The sequence below is a fragment of the Bufo bufo genome, chromosome 1 (assembly GCF_905171765.1).
Source record: "Bufo bufo chromosome 1, aBufBuf1.1, whole genome shotgun sequence".
Lineage (NCBI taxonomy): Eukaryota > Metazoa > Chordata > Amphibia > Anura > Bufonidae > Bufo > Bufo bufo.
Genome location: NC_053389.1, coordinates 600,081,197 through 600,107,871, shown reverse-complemented (window position 1 = coordinate 600,107,871; position 26,675 = coordinate 600,081,197). Strand labels below are relative to the sequence as shown.

Below are 26,675 nucleotides of genomic sequence, written 5' to 3'. Positions count from 1 at the left end.
AATGTAGAGGCCCAGATGATCGGGGCACGTGTCACACTGAGTGGTGGTGTCCTTCTGTATCCCCCTCCTGTGTCACACTCTGCACTTTTTTTTGGCACCGTCCCTTCTTTCCAGTATGGGGTACCACACCTGGAAAGTGTTGGCCAAGGACGATCCGGGCGCCTCCAGTTCCCGAGGTACTCCGGCCTGCTCTTTCCCGTTCAGAAAAGATTAGGGCTTTGAGGACTGCCTCATAGAACTGAAGGAATTTCCCTGTGTTGCCAGAGCTCTGGGACAGCACAAAAGAGTTGTACAAGGCAACCTGTACCAAGTAGACCGGAACTTTTTTGTACCATGCCCGGGTTTTGTGCATGGCATTATATGGCTTAAGGACTTGATCAGAGAGATCAAATCCTCCCATATACAGATTGTAGTCGACGATGCAATCTGGCTTGAGGACAGTTGCTGCGGTACCTCGCACAGGGACAGGGGTGATGCCGTTACCGTGAATTGTGGACAGTACAAGGATATCCCTCTTGACCTTATATCTGACCAGCAACAGGTTTCCACTGGTAAGGGCATGGGTTTCACCCCTTGGGATAGGTACCTGGAGGGGGTAGGTAGGGAGGCTGCGTTGATTTTTCCGCACGGTCCCACAAGCAGACGTGGATCTGGCGGCCTGGGACAGGAACAAGGGGATACTAGTATAAAAGTTATCCACGTACAGGTGGTAACCTTTTATCTAGCAGTGGGTGCATAAGGTCCCACATAAGTTTCCCGCTAACACCCAGAGTGGGGGGACATTCTGGGGGTTCAATACGTGAATCTTGCCCCCTCGTACACACAACTTGTAAGTGTACCCTGAGGTACTCTCACAAAGTTTGTACAGCTTCACGCCATACCTCGCCCGCTTAGAGGAAACATACTGGCAGAAAATGAGTCTCCCCTTAAAAGCAATGAGAGACTCCTCAACCGCGACCTCCCTTCCTGGTACATAGGCCTCCAAAAACTTGGCCCCAAAGTGATCGATGACCTGCCTGATTTTGTACAGGCAGTCATAGGCAGGATAACCTTGGGGGGTACATGCTGCATTATCTGCATAATGCAGGCATTTCCGGATGGCCTCAAACCAGGTACGTGTCATGGCCGTACTGTAAAGTGGGGTCTGGTAGAGGACATCCCCACTCCAGTAATGCCGGACACTGGGTTTTTTGACTAGGCCCATGTGCAGCACGAGGCCCCAAAATGTCCTCTTCTCAGCTGCACTGACCGGAGTCCAGCCACCGGCCCTAGCCAAAAAGGAGCCCAGGTGTTGAGCAATGAACTGTTGGGCGAACACGTTAGTTTGCTCCACCATCAGATTCACAAAGTGGTCACTAAAAAAAAATACTAAAATACTCATATTCAGTGAAGCCCACTGTGGGAATCTGGATTCCTGCTTGGCTAACAAAATCGGGAATCGCAGGCTCAAAATGCTCTGGGGTATACCAGACAAGTTCACCGGTAGGGGGCTCAGGTGGACTTATCTGGTGGGCCGGAAAACTAGTACGAGTCCCAGAGCTGCTCGTACTAGTGTGGGCCACAGGGTCCCTAGTATGGCGGTCCCCTTGCTCCGCCTGGCGGCGTCTCCACAGCCTTGGGGGCTCATCATCACTAGATGATGACGCGGATGACAAAAGGAAAGTGGGGTCATCCTCGTCCTCACTAGGACTCTCAGACTCGGAGGCAAGCTGGGTGTATGCCTCCTCGGCCGAGAACATCCGGCGGGCCATAGAGGTGTGTGTGTGTGGGCACGGGTGTTCGCGTACTTATCCCTAAAACTAACAGGGAAAAAAATAAATAATAATAAATAAAAAAAGGCCAAAAAATTGAAAAATAAAAAAATGTAAACTTGCTGATCAGCGGTGGGGTGTGCGATGCGCTAACAGTGGCCGGACGCTAAGAGTGCTGGCCACAGTCCGCGTTAATAAAAATGCTTGCGCCCGAAAAAATTTGTGTGAGGGGAGGGGAGGGACCAAGCTGCAGCACTGCTGTGCTGTGGACCCCAGACACCCGATTAGGGTGATGCAACAGTTAACTTTTTTTTTTTTCACACAACATTGTCCCAGGGTGCCTGCTCAATGATTTGAGCAGGCACCTTGTTCCAATCGCCGCCTGCTGGCCGGCTGTGATCGGAAATACACAGGGCGTACAGGTACGCCCTGTGTCCTTAAGAGATTAACTTTTTTCCTTGATCATATTTGTTCCCTTATTGCAAACAAAACGATAACTTTGTCTAATTCTTCTGTGTGTGTTGCTGAAGGTCATAAATTTTCCTTGCTTTTCTGTTGCTCCTGTAACATGAGTCACCTGCAATTAAGTATTAGAGGCAATAGATTTAGGGTAGTATATCTTTGCAGGCTACTCTGCTCAAGGGCATACTTCTTGTATGTTCTGTGGTTTTCTTATAATTTCCCCATCTAAATGAGCAATTTTAGTCTTTACATGCCCAAATGGAAGTTGCTATTCAAAGTACTATAGATAGGGTTCCATGAGACATAGGATGGGCATCATGGAACTCAGACATAAGTAGACTGTGCCCTCTCATTGGTGTCATTGAAAGGTATCCTATGAAGGTTAACTTGGATTTGCCTTGGCGATTACATTTCCAATCACTACTTTGGAGTATGAAATATAAAGAAGCTTTATCAGATGTCAAATCTCTCTCATTTAATTGAAAGTTCTGAAGATATTTGTGAAGCAGGCAGTTCTGTTATATCCCATCAAGTGGGTCAGTAACAAACTCTTCATTTATGCAATTATTTTTTTTTCTTACTGGTATCGCGCACATGTTAGCAGATGCTTTTCATCAAATTAAAGGCTTTATATGGATTTGGTTGCTCTGGATAGATTAAAAAATTTTAAACTTACAACGGCCTGACCTTGGCCTGAAGATGGCTTGTAGTTGACCCACGTATGAAACTGATGACCATCTATACTTGTTAAGGTGTACTTTTTCACATTTACAAAGTACTATAGCTACAACATAGGCTTCTCAGACCAGTTAATGAAGCTTTCTTCAACATTCATTGCAATGATGTACTATACTCAATAACCATTTGCTTACATTTCCAGTGGCAACAACCTGAGCCATGTGATTTAAAACTTGATGTGGTACACCCTGTCCAAATGTCCCGTTACACCAGATGGATGCCTTCAAAGGTGATTGCAAGAAGGGGAAACGCCCTCTGAGCCAGAACAGACTCACTCTTATACTTTCATCTGAATAGCTGCAACTGAAACATTATTCCTGTCGACGATCTATATTGCCATACATATACATGCTCAGCTTGGCAAAGCATGCATACATAGGGAGTGGGGAGAAAGCAGCTGCCAGACATCTCTAGCAGCAGCTTATTTCCTGAGAGCAAAAGAACTGCGCAGTTGAAATCAAATATATCCGATCCTCATCTCCCCTGAAATCCGGGGTCAGAGAGTTGGGAGACTATACACGTTAGATGGTTTGTCAAAAACTGCGGGTTAGGCCAACAGGTCTTGTATATTTCCATCCTCGTACTCAAATTCCCATGCAGTGCTGTTTCCCATTTAGAGGTTGCAATGAATAAGGGGGCACAACTGAACAAAAAATCTATTGCAAACTAAAACTCAGTCTTTTAACACCTTTTTGCCTCAATGTATGCATCCATCTTTTGTCAGTCTAACCGTTGTTTTAACATCCGTTTTCTATCCATTTTTAAAAATCTTTTAAAATGGATGACTTTCATTGTCTTTTTATTTTTAACTTCGCTCCCTTTAAACCTCTCGGTATTTATAATGGCCCTCCAGGGACGGACTGAGAATTTAAAAGTGGCCCTGGAAAAAATACAAAATGGCCCAGTTTTGTAGTCTGGTCCAAAGTGATGGAAAGCAGGGCCAGCAGTACCATATTGTGGTACATTATACCACCCCAACAGAGCCAAATACCACAGCCAATCACAAAATATATGTATATTGTAAAGAGTTGTCTCTTCTGTGATTTAAACCCACTCCTGGTTTTGGAATACAACTATGGATGGAAAATACTCACCATGTGAAAGTGGCCTATTCATAAGTCTTTATGGTCTGCAGAAACAAAAGATCATAGGAATGTTCCTCTTCACATAGTGAAAAGGCTACTTATCAGGGATGTAAGTTCATCTGCATGGTTATAAAAATAACCATATAGTCTTCCAGGCATCAGTGACGCTTTTCAGCCAAATACAGCTGCGTGCAATGTTATTTTTCCAGCCTAATGCCAGCATCTATGCCTTAAAGGGGTTCTCTGGGAATTAAGAAAATGAAGATATTTAAAGGGAAACTGTCATCCACTTTGTGCTGTCCATACTTACGGCAGAATAAAGTAGTGACAGGTGAGCTGATTTCAGCGGTTTGTCATTTATAAGTTAGGCGAGGTCTACATGACAACATTTGTCGCGCAACATTTTGTTGCACTAATGTCGCGCGACAATTTTTATAATGGCAGTCTATGGTGTCGCACTGCAACATGTGACATACTGCGACGCAACAGTCGCAGAAAAATCCATCTCGAATGGATTTTCTGCGACTGTTGCGTCGCAGTCGCAGCATGTTGCATGTTGCAGTGCGACACCATAGACTGCCATTATAAAAATTGTCGTGCGACATTAGTGCAACAAAATGTCGCACGACAAATGTAGTCGTGTAGACCTAGCCTTAAAAGTAAGTGGCTGCCGAGAACCAACATCACATTCATTGCAGACTGGGCCTGGAAAAGAGTCATGGCCACCTGAGAAGAGTCCTGGTTATTCATGAATTCCTGCTCTCCCGCCCACCTGCTGATGACTGACAGGCTTCTACCTAGTTGTCTCCCTTTCTCTCTAGGAGAGAACTGCCAATCATCAGCAGATGGGTGAGAGAGCAGGAGATTATGTATAACCAGGACTCTTCTCAGGTAGATTTTACTCTTCTCAATGCCTGAGCTGCAATGATTATAATGCTGGTTCTCGGCAACCACTTACCTTTAACTGATGTTTGACACACTGCTGAAATTAGCATTTTGTCACTATTTTATGCTGCCCTCATTACAGTCAGCATAAAGTTGGTGACAGGTTCCCTTTAAATATTAGTTTATTATAAATATATTCTCAAATACGGTGTAAGCAAATATGAAGGGGCACACTCAGAAGGGAAACACAAATGGTAGTAGTAATATACTTAAATATTCTAAAACCAAACCTCTAAAAAATATGTAAAACATTAGTAGTGAATAGCGTATTGGGATCCCCACTTATGCACACAATGTAGTGGAGGTGCCTGCGTTTACATACACTCACTCAATATACCGCTATAGCCTGAAACAGCCACTGTGAATTCTATTAGAACATATGGCGACGTGACGGCAATATCGATATGTCCCAATCAGAGTACTGCTTCTGTTAGGCGTAGATCCTGTTTTTATATCATTGGCACTATAGACGATGCAAGGCTGCGCAGTAATTGTGTTGCAACCTGATTAGGACAGGTTTTGTGTGTACTGATAGGACGGCGGCCATTTCATTTCGCTTAATGATTTCTCCCTAGACAAAACAAGCCATTCTAGGTAATGAAAGGTATTTGTGAATATATTTTATTATAAAATATTTAAGTATTTTCATTTTTTTTTTTTATTCCTGAAGAACCCCTTTAAAGCAGTGATGGCTAACCTTTGGCACTCCAGCTGTGGTGAAACTACTACTCCCAGCATGCTCCATTTATTTCTATTGAGTTTTTTCAGAACAGCCAAGCAAGTGTACATGTTGGAAGTATTTTTACCATAGCTGGATCGCCGGAAGCTTTTCATTACAGCCTTAAATGATTCTATTATAGTAAGTGGGGACCAGCTATGGTAAACTCTGGTAGTGTTCCTCTTCCAGAACAGACTACCAGAGTTTATGCTGTAGATATGGACCTACCATAAACCATGTAGAGGTCTGTAGTTCTGATTTGACATAACTGATGCAGAATTGTTAAACATGTTGTTAGGCCAGTAGGGATGAAAATGAGCTGTTAACAAGCTCTGCCTCTAATGCCACCAGATGTAAGGCAGCTATTCTATAAGTCCATGTTTGACTCTTTAAATAGGCCTTGAGACATGACTTGGATAATAAATAAGCCAGCATCTAATCTGCAGACAGCTGTTTTGGGGTGATTGTCCTTCATCAGTGCAGAACAGAGAGTTCTGGCTAACTGGGTGAGAGGCCTAGGTCAGGATATGGGGGAACGCAAGGGGAGTTAGGCGAGTATTCATGGTGCATTATCTTTCCTCCTTTTATTCCTGTTGATGAAGTAATTTATCCTTAGCCAGTTTGTTTTTTGAAGATAGAACAGGTATAGTTTTCTGTTCACTTTCCCTTTATTTGTAACCAGTTGCCATACTAGAAGGACCGGAGAAGATTATCTACCTGTAGTTAAGAGTGGAGCTTAACTTAAATCCAACAATGGCCAATTTCACAGGAGAGTATGCAGTTTGAGACATTCACTTCATGTGTCACAGGTATTATCCTGTCCTGAATGCTGCTCCTATGACATGCCCGACCTCAACTCTTAATGAATTGTACTGATATAGTGCCGTCAGTACAAATCATCAGGGTTGAGGTCGGACAGGAACACATGGCATTATAAAGTCATAATGCTGTGGGTACATGTCATAGGAGCAGAGTTCAGGACAGAAGAAAACTGAATACACTCTCATAAAATTGGCTTATTTACCATTGACACTGACTGCATATATCACATATATAGAGAAAATATGTATTTACAAATATATATTATTTCATTATCTGCAAGTCAAGTAATACAGATTAAGGCTACATGCACACAAACGTATTTTGTTTCCGTGTCCTTTCTGTTTTTAATGTGGATAGGATGCGGACCCATTCATTTCAATGGGTTCGCAAAAAATATGGACAGCACGTCGTGTGCTGTCCACATCAGTATGTCCGCTCCGTAGCCCCTCAAAAAAAAACATGTCCTATTATTGTCCGTTTTAGGCATTGTTACAATGGATCCGCAACAAAAAAACAACTGTTGTGTGTTTTGCGGTCTGCTGATTGCGGATCTGCAAAACACGGATTGCGGAACAGCACGGACAGCCATTAATTTAACTGCCTATTCTTGTCCGTAAAACGGACAATAATAGGAAAGGTTATATTATTTTTTGTGGACCACGGAACGGATCAATGGATGCCTAAGGCTACATGCACACGAACATTGTTTTTGGTCCGCATTTGAGTTGCAGTTTTTGCGGCTTGGATGCAGACCCATTCACTTCAATAGGGCCACAAAAGATGCGGACAGCACTCCGTGTGCTGTCCGCATCCGTTGCTCTGTTCCATGGTCCGCAAAAAATATATAACCTGTCCTATTTTTGTATGTCTCAGTTATATTAATGGCTGTCCGTGCCGTTCCGCAAGTTTCAGACCGCAAAACACACAATGGTCGTGTGTATGTAGCCTAATATCCATTTTCACTTGGGGAAAAAAATATTTTTTCGCTTTGCTAAAACGGTTGGTGGGAGCCAGATGTTCAGGATGTATTTCCGGCTAAATATGCTGGAAGAAGCACCTCTTACTTCCCATTTCTCTGACTGTATGCACTTTTAGAGGAAGCTTACAGGCCGCTCTGTGGTTGCTGTGGAGACCCCAAATTTGGCAGGAAAGCATAGAGCTGCCTTGGAAAGGAAGTCTTTATAGCAGTGAAATGCAAGAATTAACAGAATTCCAATTTTTTTTTGCCTGTGGAGTGTTTGTTGGCTCAAATAATGTTCTGGAAAGTGTTCTTGCTTCTGTAATCTGGAAGTTAAAGCCTCTCATTGTTCAGAAAGGAAGAATTGTCATTCAGAGCTATAAATAAGGGGTTTCTAAGATGCTGCACATAGACCATGTGAATGCACCCAGCAGCTTGATAGCTGAACGTATTTATTTCAATGCCCTGGCTTTTAACCCTGCACATTCATCATATTTGGAGGTTGATAAAAGTTGATGCTCTAATTTGAGCTTCAGTTATTGATAAATGGCTGAATAATTTCAGCATAAATGGAAACTGTACGGTAGGACTGCAGTAAACGATTATTTTAGAAATTGAGTATTCTCTGGATTATTTTTTTTAATCATTAATCGAGTAATCTAATAAGAAAAAATGAATTAATAGACTGTTTTCCTTTATAAAAACTCATCAGACCCCCTACCATCAGTCCCCAACACCCTTCGTTCCCTTTGTGCGATCATCCCAAGTGCATAATTTCCCCCGGTGCCATCAGCTCCACTATCCCCCTGGTCCCATCAGCCCCTTCCCCCAGTGCCATTAGCTCCTTCCCCCGCCCTGCTCCTCCTGACACCCAGAGTGCACAGTGTAATTGGTTGCACCAACTTGCCTTTCCAGCAGGAACGCCGCCGACACTCCATCGTTGAGTGGGAAGTAGCATGTCAGGTCAGTGCGGCGCGGGACTGTGGAGTGTCTGGTGGCCCCCTGCTGCGAATTTGCATTGCAGATTTTTTTTGTGTCGAATTACTCGATTTAGGGTACTTTCAAGTTTCACACATGCGTCAGAGTGATCTGGCAAGCAGTTCCGTCGCCGATCCGGCAAAACGTATGCCAACTGATGGCATTTGTAAGACGGATCAGGATCCTGATCCGTCTTACAAATGTATTGAAATGCCGGATCTGTCTTTCCGGTGTCATCTGGGAAAAACAGATCCGGCATTTATATTTTTTTCGATTCGGCATTCCGGTACTAATACATTCCTATGGAAAAAAAAATGTCTGATCATTTAGTCAAGTGTTCAGTGTTGCTGCGGTTTTATCTCTGTCCTGATCAGTCAAAAAGACTGAAATGAAGACATCCTGATGCATCCTGAAGGGATTGCTCTCCATTCAGAATGCATTAGGATAAGGCTACATGCACACGACCGTATATGTTTTGCGGTCCGCAAATGATAACGGATGACATCTGTATGCCATCATTTATTTTATTTTATTGTGGATCCATTCTTAACCATGCCTAAAACGGACAAGAATAGGACATGTTCTATTATTTTTTTGCGGGGTGGACATACTGATGCGGACACCGAAAAAAACGTTTGTGTGCATGTAGCCTAAAACTGATCAGTTCTTTTCCAGCATTGAGTTCCGTCCTAGGGGCTCTATACCGGAAAAGAACTGATCAGTTTTATCCTAATGCATTCTGAATGGAGAGCAATCTGTTCAGGATGTCTTTAGTTCAGTCTTTTTGACTGATCAGACAAAAGATAAAACCGCAGCATGCTGCGGTTTTATCTCCAGCCAAAAACACTGAACACTTGCCTGAATAATTCAGCATTTTTTCCATAGGAATGTATTTGTGCCGGATCCGTCCGCACAGACAGAAAAAAAGGTGAAAAAATTTAATGCCGGATCAGTTTTTCCGGATGACACCAGAAAGACTGATCAGGATCCTGATCAGTCTTACAAGTGCCATCAGTTGGCATACGTTTTGCCGGATCGGCGACGGAACTGCTTGCCGGATCACTCTGCCGCAAGTGTGAAAGTAGCCTTAGTCGAGTACTCGTTGCAGCCCTACCGGACGGATTTGTTATGCAGCCCATAGACTTCTATTATGATGGAATGAATAACGGAATGCCTCTAAAGGCTTTCCGTTATACATTCCATCATAGAATTGCGTTATGGTCCGTTGTAACGGAATCCATAACGCAATTCTGCTTTTGCCACCAAACGAAGCGCAAACTAATTTCAAAATATGAAATTCGCTCATCTCTACTCCTGTAGTCTAGAATCACAAAAACAGTATTACTGCACCGCTACCACTCTACCTCCCACTCAAGCGTATTGTGGTTACACCACCTCCTCGTGTAAATGGTATCCCAAATATTCCAATACGGACTGTTTTTGAGCAGATGTTCATACTCCATAGAAATTTTTTATTGCTGACTAGAACCTATGTTATATAACTATACAGTGTCATAGATTACTCGTTGCCTGCCCTCTGGTTAGAAAAGCACACATTCCAGTCTAGCTGAAAAATGTACAGTCAGGTCCATAAATATTGAAACACCGACACAATTCTAAAATTTTTGGCTCTATACACCACCAAAATGGATTTGAAATGAAACGAACAAGATGTGCTTTAACTGCAGACTGTCAGCTTTAATATCAGGGTATTTACATCCAAATCAGGTGAACGGTGTAGGAATTACAACAGTTTGCATATGTGCCTCCCACTTGTTAAGGGACCAAAAGTAATGAGACAGAATAATCCTAAATCAAACTTTCACTTTTTATTACTTGGTTGCAAATCCTTTGCAGTCAATTATAGCCTGAAGTCTGGAATGCATGGACATCACCAGACGCTGGGTTTCATCCCTGGTGATGCTCTGCCAGGCCTCTACTGCAACTGTCTTCAGTTCCTGCTTGTTCTTGGGGCATTTTCCCTTCAGTTTTGTCTTCAGCAAGTGAAATGCATGCTCAATCGGATTCAGGTCAGGGGATGGACTTGGCCATTGCATAACATTCCACTTCTTTCCCTTAAACTCTGTGGTTGCTTTTGCAGTATGCTTTGGGTCATTGTCCACCTGCACTGTGAAGCGCCGTCCAATGAGTTCTGAAGCATTTGGCTGAATATGAGCAGATAATATTGCCCGAAAAACACTTCAGAATTCATCCTGCTGCTTTTGTCGGCAGTCACATCAATAAATACAAGATAACCAGTTCTATTGGCAGCCATACATGCCCACGCCATGACACTACCACCACCATGCTTCACTGATGAGGTGGTATGCTTAGGATCATGAGCAGTTCCTTTCTTTCTCCATACTCTTCTCTTCCCATCACTCTGGTACAAGTTGATCTTGGTCTCATCTGTCCATAGGATGTTGTTCCAGAACTGTGAAGGCTTTTTTAGATGTCGTTTGGCAAACTAATCTGGCCTTCCTGTTTTTGAGGCTCATCAATGGTTTACATCTTGTGGTGAACCCTCTGTATTCACTCTGGTGAAGTCTTCTCTTGATTGTTGACTTTGACACACATACACCTACCTCCTGGAGAGTGTTCTTGATCTGGCCAACTGTTGTGAAGGGTGTTTTCTTCACCAGGGAAAGAATTCTTCGGTCATCCACCACAGTTGTTTTCCGTGGTCTTCCAGGTCTTTTGGTGTTGGTGAGCTCACCGGTGCGTTCCTTCTTTTTAAGAATGTTCCAAACAGTTGTTTTGGCCACGCCTAATGTTTTTGCTATCTCTTTGATGGGTTTTTGTTTTTTTCAGCCTAATGATGGCTTGCTTCACTGATGGTGACAGCTCTTTGGATTTCATCTTGAGAGTTGACAGCAACAGATTCCGAATGCAAATGGCACACTTGAAATGAACTCTGGACCTTTTATCTGCTCATTTAATTGGTATACTGAGGGAATAACACACACCTGGCCATGGAACAGCTGAGAAGCCAATTGTCCCATTACTTTTTGGCCCCTTAACAAGTGGGAGGCACATATGCAAACTGTTGTAATTCCTACACCGTTCACATCATTTGGATGTAAATACCCTCAAATTAAAGCTGATGGTCTGCAGTTAAAGCACATCTTATTCGTTTGATTTCAAATCCATTGTGGTGGTGTATAGAGCCAAAAATATTACAATTGTGTCGATGTCCCAATATTTATGGACCTGACTGTATGTCCTCGCACACCAGCCCAGTATATGCCAGGAAACCTTTTCCAGAATTGGACTTGTCATAAACCTACTTTAATGACCCTGGGAGGTCTTCTGAGCAACTTGCCAATGACTGAATGTGCACTCCCATCACTGCATCTCTATTGGACATTTTAAGTCATATTTCTTGTGTTTTGTTCAGAAATGTAATTTTTTAAATAGGAAATCTATGGAATGCCGCCTTTGAGAAAAAAACCACACACAGCACATGCTGTTTTTTCTTTTAAACGGAACTAAGGCTTCTTTCACACCTGCGTTTAGGTGCGGATCCGTCTGGTATCTGCACAGACGGATCCGCACCTATAATGCAAACGGATCAGTTTTGACTTACATTGAAAGTCAATCGGAGGCGGATCCGTTTTCAATTGCACCATATTGTGTCAGTAAAAACGGATCCGTCCCCATTGACTTACATTGTAAGTCAGGACGGATCCGTTTGGCTCAGTTTCGTCAGACGGACATCAAAGCGCTGCAGGCAGTGTTTTGGTGTCCACCTCCAGAGCGTAATGGAGGCTGAACGGAGGCAAACTGATGCATTCTGAACGGATCCTCATCCATTCAGAATGCATTGGGGCTGACCTGATCCGTTTTGGCCCGCTTGTGAGAGCCTTGAAACGGATCTCACAAGCGGACCCAGAAACGGCAGTGTGAAAGTAGCCTTAGAGAGCAAAAAATCCAAGGAAACAATATCAAAAGGTCAATGCATAGAAAGTTTGTAGGGCATGCTATAATTTCATGTTGGCAAACATGCAGCATCTGTCCACGGCAGTGTCTTGCACCAGCTATAACATGTACAGGGAGCCTTAGGCTACATAAGAGAGATGCAGGGATTTCCCTTCCTCTTCTTGGCTGTACTACCACTTTTGTTTAAAAAATAAATCTAAAGGGTTTACACTTGGACAATAAGCTTAAAGAAAGCTGAACAAAATCTTAGCAGTGTGTTACAGTACAAGTAGGATACTGCTTAGTGCTATTAGCATGTTATAGCTCGGAGGATATGCACGTTAACAAACCCCTCTAGTAAATTGTATGCGGACAAGTATAGGCATTTCTATAGGTGTGCCAGGCGGGTGTGCTGCGGATCTGCAATTTGCGGGTCTGCAACACACCACAGACGTGTGAATGGAGCCTAATGTGTTCATTGACACTCGTCTGTTGAAATGAGCTTGTGAATGTCTGCAGGAAAGGCCCAATCCTTTTACCTATGGGCTCATTGAGTCACATATGAGCTGGGTATGGACAGAGACTCAGCGTGACCGCAGTTCTTCTTCCTGCCAATACAGTACAGAGGGTGGGGGGCTCTGGACAGTTGGATGGTTTCATCCTTGATGGAAAGGGCTGAGTACAATAGATTACGAGACGACAGGTGGTAGAGGACTTGAGCGAACACAGGCTATTTTTAAAGCATTGTGCTGCTTGGTTAGCTACTCAGGCTTGGAGCCTGCAAAGACCTAAGTGAACGGTTGCTCTGCTGACTCCTTTGCTGCCCTATCCCGACTTATTTCAGGGTTCTTTAACATTAACGTTCCTGACCATTGTGCATCTTCTCTTTCTACATTAGCATATGATCTTCTCCTTCACTTGCTATATTATATGTATGGTTATTGCTTTCCAGTGAATGGCAAATGGGTGTTAATGTCAGCTCGTTGGCACTTGCTAATTTGTTTCCCCCGTCTAATTGACCAGTCGTTCTTGTGCGGATTCCCTTGGAGAGCTATGCTCTTTACACCTGAGAGAATTTTTCCCATTAACTCCACAGCACAAGCTTGATACTTTGAATTTCAATCCTCTCCCTGTGATTAAGCAGTCATAGGAATTAAAGAAAAGAAGGCATTATTACTTTTTATGTGTAAAATTGTGCCTCCCAATCAAACGGTTGTCTACGGCGGGGGATATGGCTTTTCTTTTAGAAATGTGTGCAACTGCTCCTGCAGGGCAGTGTAGCACTCTGCTTACACAGTATGAACATGCGTTGTATCCCGTCTTCTCCTCACTCCTCTGGTTCCAGCTGCTGTGACAGACTGAGGATTACATGGCATGCCGACGTTTAGCAGGATTTGCATATTCACAGATGGGCTCATCAGTTAAGAATTACATATCTGTAAACAGTGCGCAAAGAATCTTAGAGAGCATATGATTGTAATGGATAATGGTTATTATATTGGCCCCTATTAGATGCACTAGCTGTGGCTCCACCTTGTGGTGATCGCCCATAAATCTCCTTGCATTTAGTCCTCTTTCAGATGAACAATGTGGAATTCGCCAGAATTGTCGGTGAAAACGGACGTTTTTCTTTGTTTTGCTTTTAGTGTGTTTTATGTGAATCAATTTTTTTTCAAACGGTTGCCATCTGTTTTTTATGTGCATGCAGAGTAAGGCCTCATGCACACAAACGTATTTTCTTTCTGTGTTCGCCCCGGGTTTTTTTGCGGACCGTATACAGAACCATTTATTTCAATGGGTCCGCAAAAAAATGGAAGTTACTTTGTGTGCATTCCGTTTCTGTATGTCCGTATTTCCGTTCTGCAAAAATAGAACATGTCCTATTGTCCACATTACAGACAAGGATAGTACTGTTCTATTAGGGGCCAGCTGTTCTCTTCCGCAAAATATGGAATTCACACGGACGTCATCCGTATTTTTTCCTGATCCTTTTTTTGCGGACTGCTAAATATATATGGTCGTGTGCATGAGCCCTAACTGATAGAATCTTCTTGCAACTATCAATAAAAAAACATCCTTTAGTGTGCTCTATTTTTTCTTTTCCTTGGCTTGAATGAGGAAGTTCTGCCTGAAAAACTTCAACTCAGATTTTAAATCTGCAGCGTGTCCGTTTACACTCGCCCTTGACAATGCATCGTGTGAAATCCTTCTCAAACCCACACTAAAGTCTGCTACAAATCTTTATGTAACACATATGCAGACTTTGCAGCAGATTAGTTCACTTATTACTCATATTTTTTTTTTTTTTGCGATTCAATTTTTAGCAATTTTTTCAGGTGCTTTTTAAGTGCTATATGTACTATATAGTATGTGAAAAAACCCACCCTGTGTTTTGGGGAAAAAAGAAATCTTTATGGACTAAAAATGCACCAGATATTCAGAAAAAAACCCTTCATAGTGCATTTTATATTTTACTACTGGCTTTCAGCAAAAGTCTGGTCCCTAGGATATGGATATAAAATTGGTCTGTAAGATGTTTGTGTGCATTTTCTCCTATTAGGGAAACAAGTGGAAACAATTTAGTAAAATGCCTGTGTATGGAAATTTCCAGTCTTTTTCTTTTTGGAGACTAATTATCCTGCATCAATTTTCAATCATAGCTGTAAGCTTAAAAGGGTTAGCCCATCTTGCGTATTGCCGATATGCCACCAATGTCACAGGTGCGGGTCCCACCTATGGGATCAAATAGCTTGGCTATTTTCAGCACTTCCATAGAAGCGAATGGAGGATACCCGTGCTTGCACTGTGTGCCCTCATTCACTTTGGGTGCCCACTTCTAGAGATAGATCTGGGTCCCAGGGGTGGCACTTATCTGATATTGGTGACATATCCAATTGATATTCCACCAATGTATGATGGGTCAACCCCTTTTAACCCTTAGTCTACTTTCACACTCGCGTTTTGGCTTTCCGTTTCTGAGATCTGTTCAGGGCTCTCACAAGCGGTCCAAAACGGATCAGTTTATGCCGTAATGCATTCTGAATGGAAAAGGATCCACTCAGAATGCATCCGTTTGCATAAGTTCAGTCTCCATTCCGTTTTGGAGACGGACAGCGTTTTGGTGTCCGTCTGATAAAACTGAGCCAAACCGATCCGTCCTGGCACACAATGTAAGTCAATGGGGACGGATCCGTTTTCTATGACAAAATCTGGCACAATAGAAAACCAATCCGTCCTCCATTGACTTTCAGTGGTGTTCAAGACGGATCAGTCATGGCTATGTTAAAGATAATATAAACGGATCCGTCCATGGCGGATCCGCTCAAAACGCGAGCGTAAAAGTAGCCTTAGGACATTGACATATCTCTAGCATACGCCATCAGTGTCAGAAAGGTGCAGGTCCCATGGCTATTTCTGGTAGTCCCTTAGTAGTATATGGAGAGTTAGCTGTGCTTACATAGTGTGCTCTGCATTTACCGCTATGGGGCTTAAGAGTGCACCCTGTGTTCTCTAGGTAGGAGCAGGTCCCTTTCTCACATCGTAGGATATGCAATCTGTGTCCCAGACGTACCAACCCCTTTAATAATCTGCCAATTTAATGGTATGGCAGTTGATTGACACATCATAATATATAACCGCCTCATCAATGTCTAATAATGCAGTGTTTTCTGTAGGAAAGATGTAAGATTGGGTCTCAGTTTGTGCCAGCATTAGTGTTGGAGAATGCAGGCTGTTTTACAGCTCTGCCAGTAAAATGAAATAAGACGCAGAAGTGAATGCACATGATTAACTTTTTTTCTCATTTTTCAAGTTTTATACAGATTTTTTTCTGCCTTGTGATCCATCATTTAACTGTTCTGTGATGCTTATAATCTTTCTGCTGTTTCACCTTAACAGAGCCATCAAGAATGCCAAGGGACTTCACAGCAAAAAGGAAGTTCCAATACACCGGGTGGCAGACATTTCTGGGGTAAGGCAGATTGTTGCACTAATCTGAAGTGTATAATAAAAAATAGATATATCTATATATGTTATGGGCTGAAGAATCACAAGAATGTTCCAGTTGTGAATAGTATACAGCATGTAGTGTCTAGGTTGTTTCATGCTAAGCACTGCATTTACTATGTTAGAAGACGACATCTGTAAAAGCTTTGTATTTGTAGTTTTTGTAGTAAGTCTCTAAGATGCTATGTCTTGTTACATTTCTTGCCAAAATTATTGGGATTGTGGCAAAACTGCAAAATATTTGCCATTATCACAAAACGTGAATTGTCTATATACTGTCAAACATGAAAGAATAACACAACAGGCAATTGGACTGTGCCATGTAGCTGGAGGTGGATTTTGCTGGTGCTGGAGAAGGGTATGGCCAGGTGGCAATTTCCAGAAAAATTGTTCAATCACTGGTTGCTGTCGGTGGCCCACAAGCAGCCGCCTGTACAGTCTGTGTACCCTCTGGCGTCCTGCACACGCAGATTAGGCTACTTTCACACTTGCGTTCGATGCGGATCCGTCTGGTATCTGCACAGACGGATCCGCACCTATAATGCAAACGCTTGCATCCGTTCAGAACGGATCAGTCTGCATAACAGCTTTTTCAGATCTGAGTTTTCACATCGTGAAAACTCAGATCCGACAGTATATTCTAACACAGAGGCATTCCCATGGTGATGGGGACGCCTCAAGTTAGAATATACTAAGAACTGTGTACATAACTGCCCCCTGCTGCCTGGCAGCACCCGATCTCTTACAGGGGGCTGTGATCCGCACAATTAACCCCTCAGGAGCCGCACCTGCGGGGTTAATTGTGCGTATCATAGCCACCTGTAAGAGATCAGGTGCTGCCAGGCAGCAGGGGGCCAGACCCCCCTCCCTCCCCAGTTTTAAATTCATTGGTGGCCAGTGCGGCCCCCCTCCCTCCCCAGTATTAAATTCATTGGAAGCCAGTACTGCAGTAGCATCTTGGCTGCCATGGTAACCGATCGGAGCCCCAGCGATTAAACTGGGATTCCGATCGGAACTCTCCGCTGCCACCAATGATGGGGGGGAGATTTTTAATTAGGGGGGGGAGGGGAGGCCGCACTAGCCACCAATAAATTTAATACTGGGGAGGTATGGGGGGCCGCACTGGCCACCAATGAATTTAATACTTTAATACTGGGGAGAGAGGGGGGGCCGCACTGGCCACCAATTAATTTAATACTGGGGAGAGGGGGGGGGGGCCGCACTGACCACCAATGAATTTAATACTGGGGAGGGAGGGGGGGCCGCACTGGCCACCAATAAATTTAATACTGGGGAGGGAGGGGGGGCCGCACTGGCCACCAATAAATTTAATACTGGGGAGGGAGGGGGGCCGCACTGGCCATCAATGAATTTAAAACTGGGAAGGGAGGGGGGTCTGGCCCCTGCTGCCTGGCAGCACCTGATTTCTTACAGGGGCCTCCATTCCGCCTCCAGAGTGGATTGGAGGCGGAACGGAGCCAAACTGATGCATTCTGAACGGATCCTTATCCATTCAGAATGCATTGGGGATGAACAGATCAGTTCGGGGCCGCTTGTGAGAGCCCTCAAACGGATCTCACAAGCGGAACCCCAAACTTAAGTGTGATGGTAGCCTTACACAGGTTTTTCTGCACAGATTCTTGTTCAGAAAAACTGTAGCATAATACAGCACTAGCAGAATGCATGGGATATTAGACTTATCTCATGTACAGTTTGCTTTTTCATTCTGTGGGGAAGCTGACCTGAATTCAAATATATTAACGTCCTCAGAACAATAGTTTCATACTGTGGAGCAGGTGGCGGTACTTTGTGCTGCACTGTGGTATTCGGTTCTGCCGGGGCGGTATATTATTCTGCACTATGGTATTGCTGGCCCTTCTACATATGTTGGCCCTGCCTAATTATTTCGCCCTGCCTTCTGTCAATTTTTTTTTTCTAGGGCCACTTTTAGTTCCCAGTCCACCATTGAAAAGAGTGAAAAATGCAGCAACAGTGGACATACTGCAGACTTCAAAATCCACCCAACACATTAATTTCCGCATTTAGGGTACTTTTACACTTGGGTTGTGAAGATCCGGCAGTGTGCAAACGGATAGCATTTGTAGACTGATCCGGATGCGAATCCGTCTAACAAATGCATTGAAACACTGGATCTGTCTCTCCTGTATTTTATGTATTTTTTTTTTTTTTTGCATTTTTAAAGGTATGCGCATGCGCAGACTGGAAAACCGGATCAGTTTTGCCGGAATACTTGGTGCATTAATGCATTAATGCATTTCAATGGAAAATAATTCCGACAAGTGTTCCAGAATTTTGGATGGAGAGAATACAGCTGTAAGAATACCGACCAAATACTGTAAGAGTGACTGAACTGATGCATCCTGAACAGATTTCTCTCCATTCAGAATGCATTAGGATAAAACTGATCAGTTTTTTTTCTGGTATTGAGACCCTAGGACGGAACTCAATACTGGAAAAGAATAACGCTAGTGTGAAAGTACCCTTAAAATAAAAACGGTGTACATGAGATTTTTACATGGGTAAAACGCGTGTAATCCATGTAGTGTGCAGGCTTGCTTAAAGGGATTGTCTCACTTCAGCAAATTACACTAGCGCTTTTGTTTTCCGGTATTTAGTTCAGTTCTAGGAGCTCAATACCGAAAAAAGTTTATCCTAATGCATTCTGAATGGAGAGCATTCCGTTCAGGATGCATCAGTTCAGTCCCTTTTTATGTTTTTTGGACGGAGAAAATACCGCAGCATGCTGCAGTTTTATGTCTGCCCAAAAATATTGAACACTTGCCTGAATGCTGGATCTGGAATTAATTTACATTGAAGTGTATTAGTGCCAGATCCGGCATTAATTGTTTCGGCAAAACGGATCCGACTTTTCGGTCTACACATGACACCGGAGAGATGGATCCGGTATTGCAATGCATTTGTCAGACTGATCCGCATCCAAATCCGTCTGACAAATACAATCGGTTTGCGTCCGGATTGCCGGATCCGGCAGGCAGTTCCGTTGACGGAACTGTCTGCCGGGATCCTCTGCCGCAAGTGTGAAAGTACCCTCATAGAAGCCACTTACTAATGTATTGTTATCCATATTGATTCCTTTGCTTTCTAGATTAATTTTCCATCACATTGTACACTACTCGTTTCCATGGTTACGACCACCCTGCAATCCATCAGTGGTGGTCACGCTTGCACATTATAGGAAAAAGCACTGGCCTATGTGCGCTCCCACGATCCCAGCCACCAAATAGGCCAACGCTTTTTCCTATATTGTATAAGCACAGCCACTGCTGATGGATTGCAGTGTGGTCGTAACCACGGAAACTGGCAGTGTATAATGTGATGGAAAAATGAATCCAGCCAGCAAAGGAAGCAATATGTTTAATAATATATTAGTACGTGCCTTGTATTAACTTTATCTACATGATAAATGTCACTTGCTGGAGAGAGACAAACCCTTTAGGGCTTATTCACATGACCGGATGAATGAGTTCGCATTTGTTCCGCAATTCATTTCAGTGGGTTCGCAAAAGATGCTGACAGCACACTGTCATTCCTTGGCCCCGCAAAAAATATAGAGCATGTCTTATTCTTGTCAGCAATAGGCATTTCTGTAATTGGCCGTCTGTTCCATTCTGCAAGTTGCAGAACGCACACAGGTGGCATCTGTGTGTTGTGGATCTGCAATTTACAGAGGGTCCCTTAATCTTTTGTCTGATAGAAGCCCTCAGTAAAAGCACCCAAAATGTGATCCCTAAGGCCCCTTTCACACGGGCGAGTATTCCGCGCGGATGCGATGCGTGAGTTGAACGCATTGCACCCGCACTGAATCCCGACCCATTCATTTCTATGGGGCTGTTCACATGAGCGGTGATTTTCACGCATCACTTGTGCGTTGCGTGAAAATCGCAGCATGCTCTATATTCTGCGTTTTTCACGCAACGCAGGCCCCATAGAAGTGAATGGGGTTGCGTGAAAATCGCAAGCAAGTGCGCAAGGATGTGGTGCGATTTTTCACGCACGGTTGCTAGGAGACTATCGGGATGGAGACCCGATCATTATTATTTCCCCTTATAACATGGTTATAAGGGAAAATAATAGCATTCTGAATACAGAATGCATAGTACAATAGGGCTGGAGGGGTAAAAAAATAAATAAATATTTAACTCACCTTAGTCCACTTAGTCCGCGCTGCCGGCATCTCCTTCTGTCTCCTCCTTTGCTGATTGTAGGAACAGGACCTGTGGTGACGTCACTCCGATCATCCCATGATCCATCACATGATCTTTTACCATGGTGATGGACCATGTGACGACCGGAATGACGTCACCACAGGTCCTGTTCCTACAATCAGCAAAGAAGGAGACAGAAGGAGATGCCGGCAGCGCGATCAAGTGGACTAAGGTGAGTTAAATTTATTTTTCATTTTTTTCTAACCCCTCCAGCGCTATTTTACTATGCATTCTGTATTCAGAATGCTATTATTTTCCCTTATAACCATTTGTAAGGGAAAATAATAGCAATCTACACAACACCGATCCCAAGCCCGAACTTCTGTGAAGAAGTTCGGGTACCAAACATGCCGATTTTTCTCACGTGAGTGCAAAACGCATTACAATGTTTTGCACTCGCGTGGAAAAATCGCGCGTGTTCCCGCAACGCACCCGCACATTTTCCCGCAACGCCGGTGTGAAAGAGGCCTTAGGCCCCTTTCACATGAGCAAGTTTTCCGTGCGGGTGCAATGCATGAAGTAAGCGCATAGTGCCTGCACTGAATCCTGACCCATTCATTTCAATGGGTCTGTGTACATGAGTTTTTTTCACGCATCAGTTCTGCGTTGCATGAAAAATGCAGCACGTTCTATATTCTGCTCTGGCCCCATAGAAGTGAATGGGGCTTCAGTGAAAAACTGATGGTTGCTAGGAGATGTTTGAAAACCTTTTTAGGTTTTTTATCACGCGCGTGAAAAACGCATCAAAACAAATTGCACCTGCTCGGAAAAAACTGAACTGAATACAATTGCAGACAAAACTGACTGAACTTGCTTGCAAAATGGCGCGAGTTTCACTGAATGCACCCTGAGCACATCTGGACCTAATCCGTTACGCTCGTGTGAAAGGCCTTAGGCGCCTCAAGGTCCACCATGTTCTTGACAATGTTTCATTATCGGAATCTCTTTGATTTATTCTTGTCATTAGCCTACTGTTCCATTCAGAATACAAACTGCCCAAAACGGCAGTGTATAGACTGCTGACATTCTATAAGAAATTGAGTTTTTCTTGCAGCATTGCAAGTTATTGGTTTTCTGTTTCTTTTACTTAGAATTCAAAATGCAATTGTATTTCCCTATGGTTTTCAGAAAAATCCCACTGTTGTGAGCGTATTCTCTAATTGTAGTCTGTATTTTCTATTGTCCCATTCCTATGCCCAAAATCACTGTGCAATACATCTCATGCTGGCACAGCTTGCCATCATATCCAATTTACTAATCATTTAGTGATTCCTGTGTGATTGCTATTTCCCAGACTGTTTTTCATTCCCATCAACCTGCTGTGCGATGGGACTCTGATATGCAGCTGCCCTCACTGTTAATTGCATAGTTAGATTTGGGAATCCAGTAATGCGCTGACAGTGTTGTAAGAGCTTCTACAACATGATACAAGTGATCTTGCTTTGGAAATTATAGCCTAGCTTGAAACACTGTGAAGTTACAGTTAATCAGAGTTAAATTTATTTATTTTTTATTTTTAAACATTTCAGGAAATAATTAATAGTCCTTCTTCGGGTTAAAATGTAAGGGTCATGTACAGTTTCACACCAGTGGCTGACCATGGAGACCCTGCATATTCATCCTTTTTTGCTCCCTCAATGAACTCTAGTATTGCTTCAGTGTTTTCTACAGACCACCTGTTAAGGCCTGCTTCACATTACAATGAAAGTAATAGTAAAAAAATGTAGTCCTGTAACCGGGAGTGGACTGGCCATAGACCCTACATGGAAATTTCCCAGTGGGCCAGTGACCAAGGCGCTTCTCACGGCTGCTATCCATTCTCTGAACATTTAATTAATTATGGAAGCATTAATGGCCCCTAGCCACAGGTACCCTCTTGAATTCAACGGTATAATTGTCCTCAGTATGGTGATAGGGCAGTACTTTATGCGTATCTGGTTTTGCTGGGGCGATATTTTGCTCTGCACTACAGTATTGCTCGCCCTGCCTACTTGTGGCTTGTTTGTCTCGCTTATTTGTGTTACCCTACCTTCTGTCAGTTTGGTCTCACCTACAACATGGGGCCATTTATAGGTTTATCCTCCATGGACAAGTTCCCAGTCCTTCTGTGCATCTAATAGTGCTACAATACAGTAAATGTTAAACATAAACAAAGTTGTAAATGAGAAACAGTAACCCATGTTTTTTCACATTTATTGAATAGTGTTTAAACACTTAAAAAAGTATCCCAATACCCCTCAATTGGTTGTCAAAGATTTAAGAAGTGAAGCTAAAAGCACTAAAATTCAAAAATAATGATTAAAAATAGTAACCTAATAAATCTCCCTGCCCCTCCAGTCTTTCGTTTGCTGCAGTGGTCATGAGCTAGCTCAGGCATGGCCAACCTGTGGCTCTCCAGCTGTTGTAAAACTACAATTCCCACCATGCCCTGCTGTAGGCTGATAGCTGTTGGCAGTCTGGGCATGCTGGGAGTTGTAGTTTTGCAACATCTGGAGAGCCTCAGGTTGGCCATCCCTGAGCTAGCTGTACATATAGGTAAATTGCTGCTAGAGCCGATCACTGGCCTCAGTGGTGATAATAGTGTATGTCATGAGACTGCAGAAGCCAATGACTGACTGCAGTGGTCAACTGGATGTATAACATCAGCCAGCTTTGCAGGAAAAGAACACGAGAAAGGCAGGGACCTTGGGCATGGGGGCATTGACATTGCAGCACCAGTGAATTTAACATTACTGGTTAGTTTTTTTTTGTTTTACTACTGTTGGCGTCATTTCTTAAACTTTAGACAGCCACTTTAATAGTGAATAGCACAAAAAGATTAAAATATTTTTGAGAATTCCACCAATAAAAAATTTATAAATGAAACAGTAATGTACTGTACTTGTACCCCAAAAAATGGAGCCTAAAAATATGTTACCTGCATATCAAAAAAGCATCAACTACAGTGAAACTTTAAGTTACGATCGCCAAAATAACATTGCAAAGTTGTCCTCTAAAGAGATAGTCTTGATGACCAGTATGCGTAGTATGGCGGTCTCCTCAGAGCTGTTCTTTTGGAGAAGTTTCACACTCTCAAATCTAGATATAGCTATAGATATATTTATATATTAGCTGATTGTGAGCAGCCAAAAACACCCATTGACTACGTTTTGACAATAGTAACTTTAAATGATCAGTGTACTTTCACAAAAGTTTGCAGAAATCAGTAGTACAAGTGAATATAACAAACTTTGTAATACATGTCAGTGCTCCAGACTAAAAAAATTACCTTCATTCAGGAGACAAATAAAAAATTTTGTCGCCAAATTTAAATTCATATATAATTGATATAAAATATTGCCTCATTCACACATCCAGTGTTTTGGTCAGTGATTACCATCAGTGATTGTGAGGCAAAATCAGGAGTGAAGCCTCCACAGACATAAGGTATAAGGGAAAGATCTGCACCTGTTCTGTGTTTAGAGCCGCACCTGACTTTAAATTGGGCTTTATCTTGTACTTATGTACTATACAGAGAAGTGGCACAATATGACTTTTATCTAAAGGAGGACTATTGGGACACTATCCACTTATCTCTACTAATGCTATATGGATTGATGCTCCAGTATTTGATAAGGGCTTGCAGGACTTATAACCCAGTATAATTCTTTGCATTTATTTAAATTTATAGTTTTTCATCCTCTGATTTCTTGCTTACAGTACCTTGACATACCCTATATATATGTGTGTGTGTGTGTATGTATATGACCCTATATGTGTGTGTGTGTGTGTGTATATATATATATATATATATATATATATATATATATATATATATATAATCACTTCTCAAAAAAATAAAGGGAACACAAAAATAACACATCCTAGATCTGAGTTAATTAAATATTTTTCTGAAATACTTTGTTCTTTAGGGCTCTTTCACACTTGCGTTGTCCGGATCCGGCATGTACTCCACTTGCCGGAATTACACTCCGGATCCGGAAAAACGCAAGTGTACTGAAAGCATTTGAAGACGGAACAGTCTTCAAAATGCTTTCAGTGTTACTATGGCACCCAGGACGCTATTAAAGTCCTGGCTGCCATAGTAGGAGCGGGGGAGCGGTATACTTACAGTCCGTGCGGCTCCCGGGGCGCTCCAGAATGACATCAGAGCATGATCACATGATCCATGCACTTGGGGAGCCCTGACGTCACTCTGGAGCGCCCCGGGAGCCGCACGGACGGTAAGTATGCTGCTCCCCCGCTCCCCACTACACTTTACCATGGCTGCCAGGACTTTAGCGTCCCGGCAGCCATGGTAACCATTCAGAAAAAGCTAAATGTCGGCTCCGGCAATGCGCCGAAACGACGTTTAGCTTAAGGCCAGATCCGGATCAATGCCTTTCAATGGGCATTAATTCCGGATCCGGCATTGCGGCAAGTGTTCCGGATTTTTGGCCGGAGCAAAAAGCGCAGCATGCTGCGGTATTTTCTCCGGCCAAAATACGTTCCGTTCCGGAACTGAAGACCTCCTGATGCATCCTGAACGGATTTCACTCCATTCAGAATGCATGGGGATAATCCTGATCAGGATTCTTCCGGCATAGAGCCCCGACGACGGAACTCTATGCCGGAAGACAAGAACGCAGGTGTGAAAGAGCCCTTACATAGTTGAATGTGCTGACAACAAAATCACACAAAAATAAAAAAATGGAAATCAAATTTTTCAACCCATGGAGGTCTGGATTTGGAGTCACACTCAAAATTAAAGTGGAAAAACACACTACAGGCTGATCCAACTTTGTAATGTCCTTTAAAACAAGTCAAAATGAGGCTCAGTAGTGTGTGTGGCCTCCACGTGCCTGTATGACCTCCCTACAACGCCTGTGCATGATCCTGATGAGGTGGCGGACGGTCTCCTGAGGGATCTCCTCCCAGACCTGGACTAAAGCATCTGCCAACTCCTGGACAGTCTGTGGTACAACGTGACGTTGGTGGATAGAGCGAGACATGATGTCCCAGATGTGCTCAATTGGATTCAGGTCTGGGGAACGGGCGGGCCAGTCCATAGCATCAATGCCTTCGTCTTGCAGGAACTGCTGACACACTCCAGCCACATGAGGTCTAGCATTGTCTTGCATTAGGAGGAACCCAGGGCCAACCGCACCAGCATATGGTCTCACAAGGGGTCTGAGGATCTCATCTCGGTACCTAATGGCAGTCAGGCTACCTCTGGCGAGCACATGGAGGGCTGTGCGGCCCACCAAAGAAATGCCACGCCACACCACTACTGACCCAATGCCAAACCGGTCATGCTGGAGGATGTTGCAGGCAGCAGAACGTTCTCCACGGCGTCTCCAGACTCTGTCACGTCTGTCACATATGCTCAGTGTGAACCTGCTTTCATCTGTGAAGAGCAAAGGGCGCCAGTGGCGAATTTGCCAATCTTCGTGTTCTCTGGCAAATGCCAAACGTCCTGCACGGTGTTGGGCTGTAAGCACAACCCCCACCTGTGGACGTCGGGCCCTCATATCACCCTCATGGAGTCTGTTTTTGACCGTTTGAGCAGACACATGCACATTTGTGGCCTGCTGGAGGTCATTTTGCAGGGCTCTGGCAGTGCTCCTCCTGTTCCTCCTTGCACAAAGGCGGAGGTAGCGGTCCTGCTGCTGGGTTGTTGCCCTCCTACGGCCTCCTCCACGTCTCCTGATGTACTGGCCTGTCTCCTGGTAGCGCCTCCATGCTCTGGACACTACGCTGACAGACACAGCAAACCTTCTTGCCACAGCTCGCATTGATGTGCCATCCTGTATAAGCTGCACTACCTGAGCCACTTGTGTGGGTTGTAGACTCCGTCTCATGCTACCACTAGAGTGAAAGCACCGACAGCATTCAAAAGTGACCAAGACATCAGCCAGGAAGCATAGGAACTGAGACGTGGTCTGTGGTCACCACCTGCAGAACCACTCCTTTATTGGGGGTGTCTTGCTAATTGCCTATAATTTCCACTTGTTGTCTATCCCATTTGCACAACAGCATGTGAAATTGATTGTCACTCAGTGTTGCTTC

At 43.6% G+C, this 26,675-nt stretch overlaps 1 protein-coding gene across 2 annotated transcripts in view; it reads left to right on the top strand.

Annotated features, from left to right (window-relative positions):
* SND1 (staphylococcal nuclease and tudor domain containing 1) overlaps positions 1-26,675 on the top strand; it is a 627,617-nt gene that overhangs the window by 263,946 nt on the left and 336,996 nt on the right. For both annotated transcript variants that reach the window (XM_040413516.1, XM_040413515.1), the window contains exon 14: positions 16,273-16,345. In XM_040413516.1, coding sequence (XP_040269450.1) covers positions 16,273-16,345 — 73 coding nt within the window. The remainder of the gene's footprint in view (positions 1-16,272; positions 16,346-26,675) is intronic.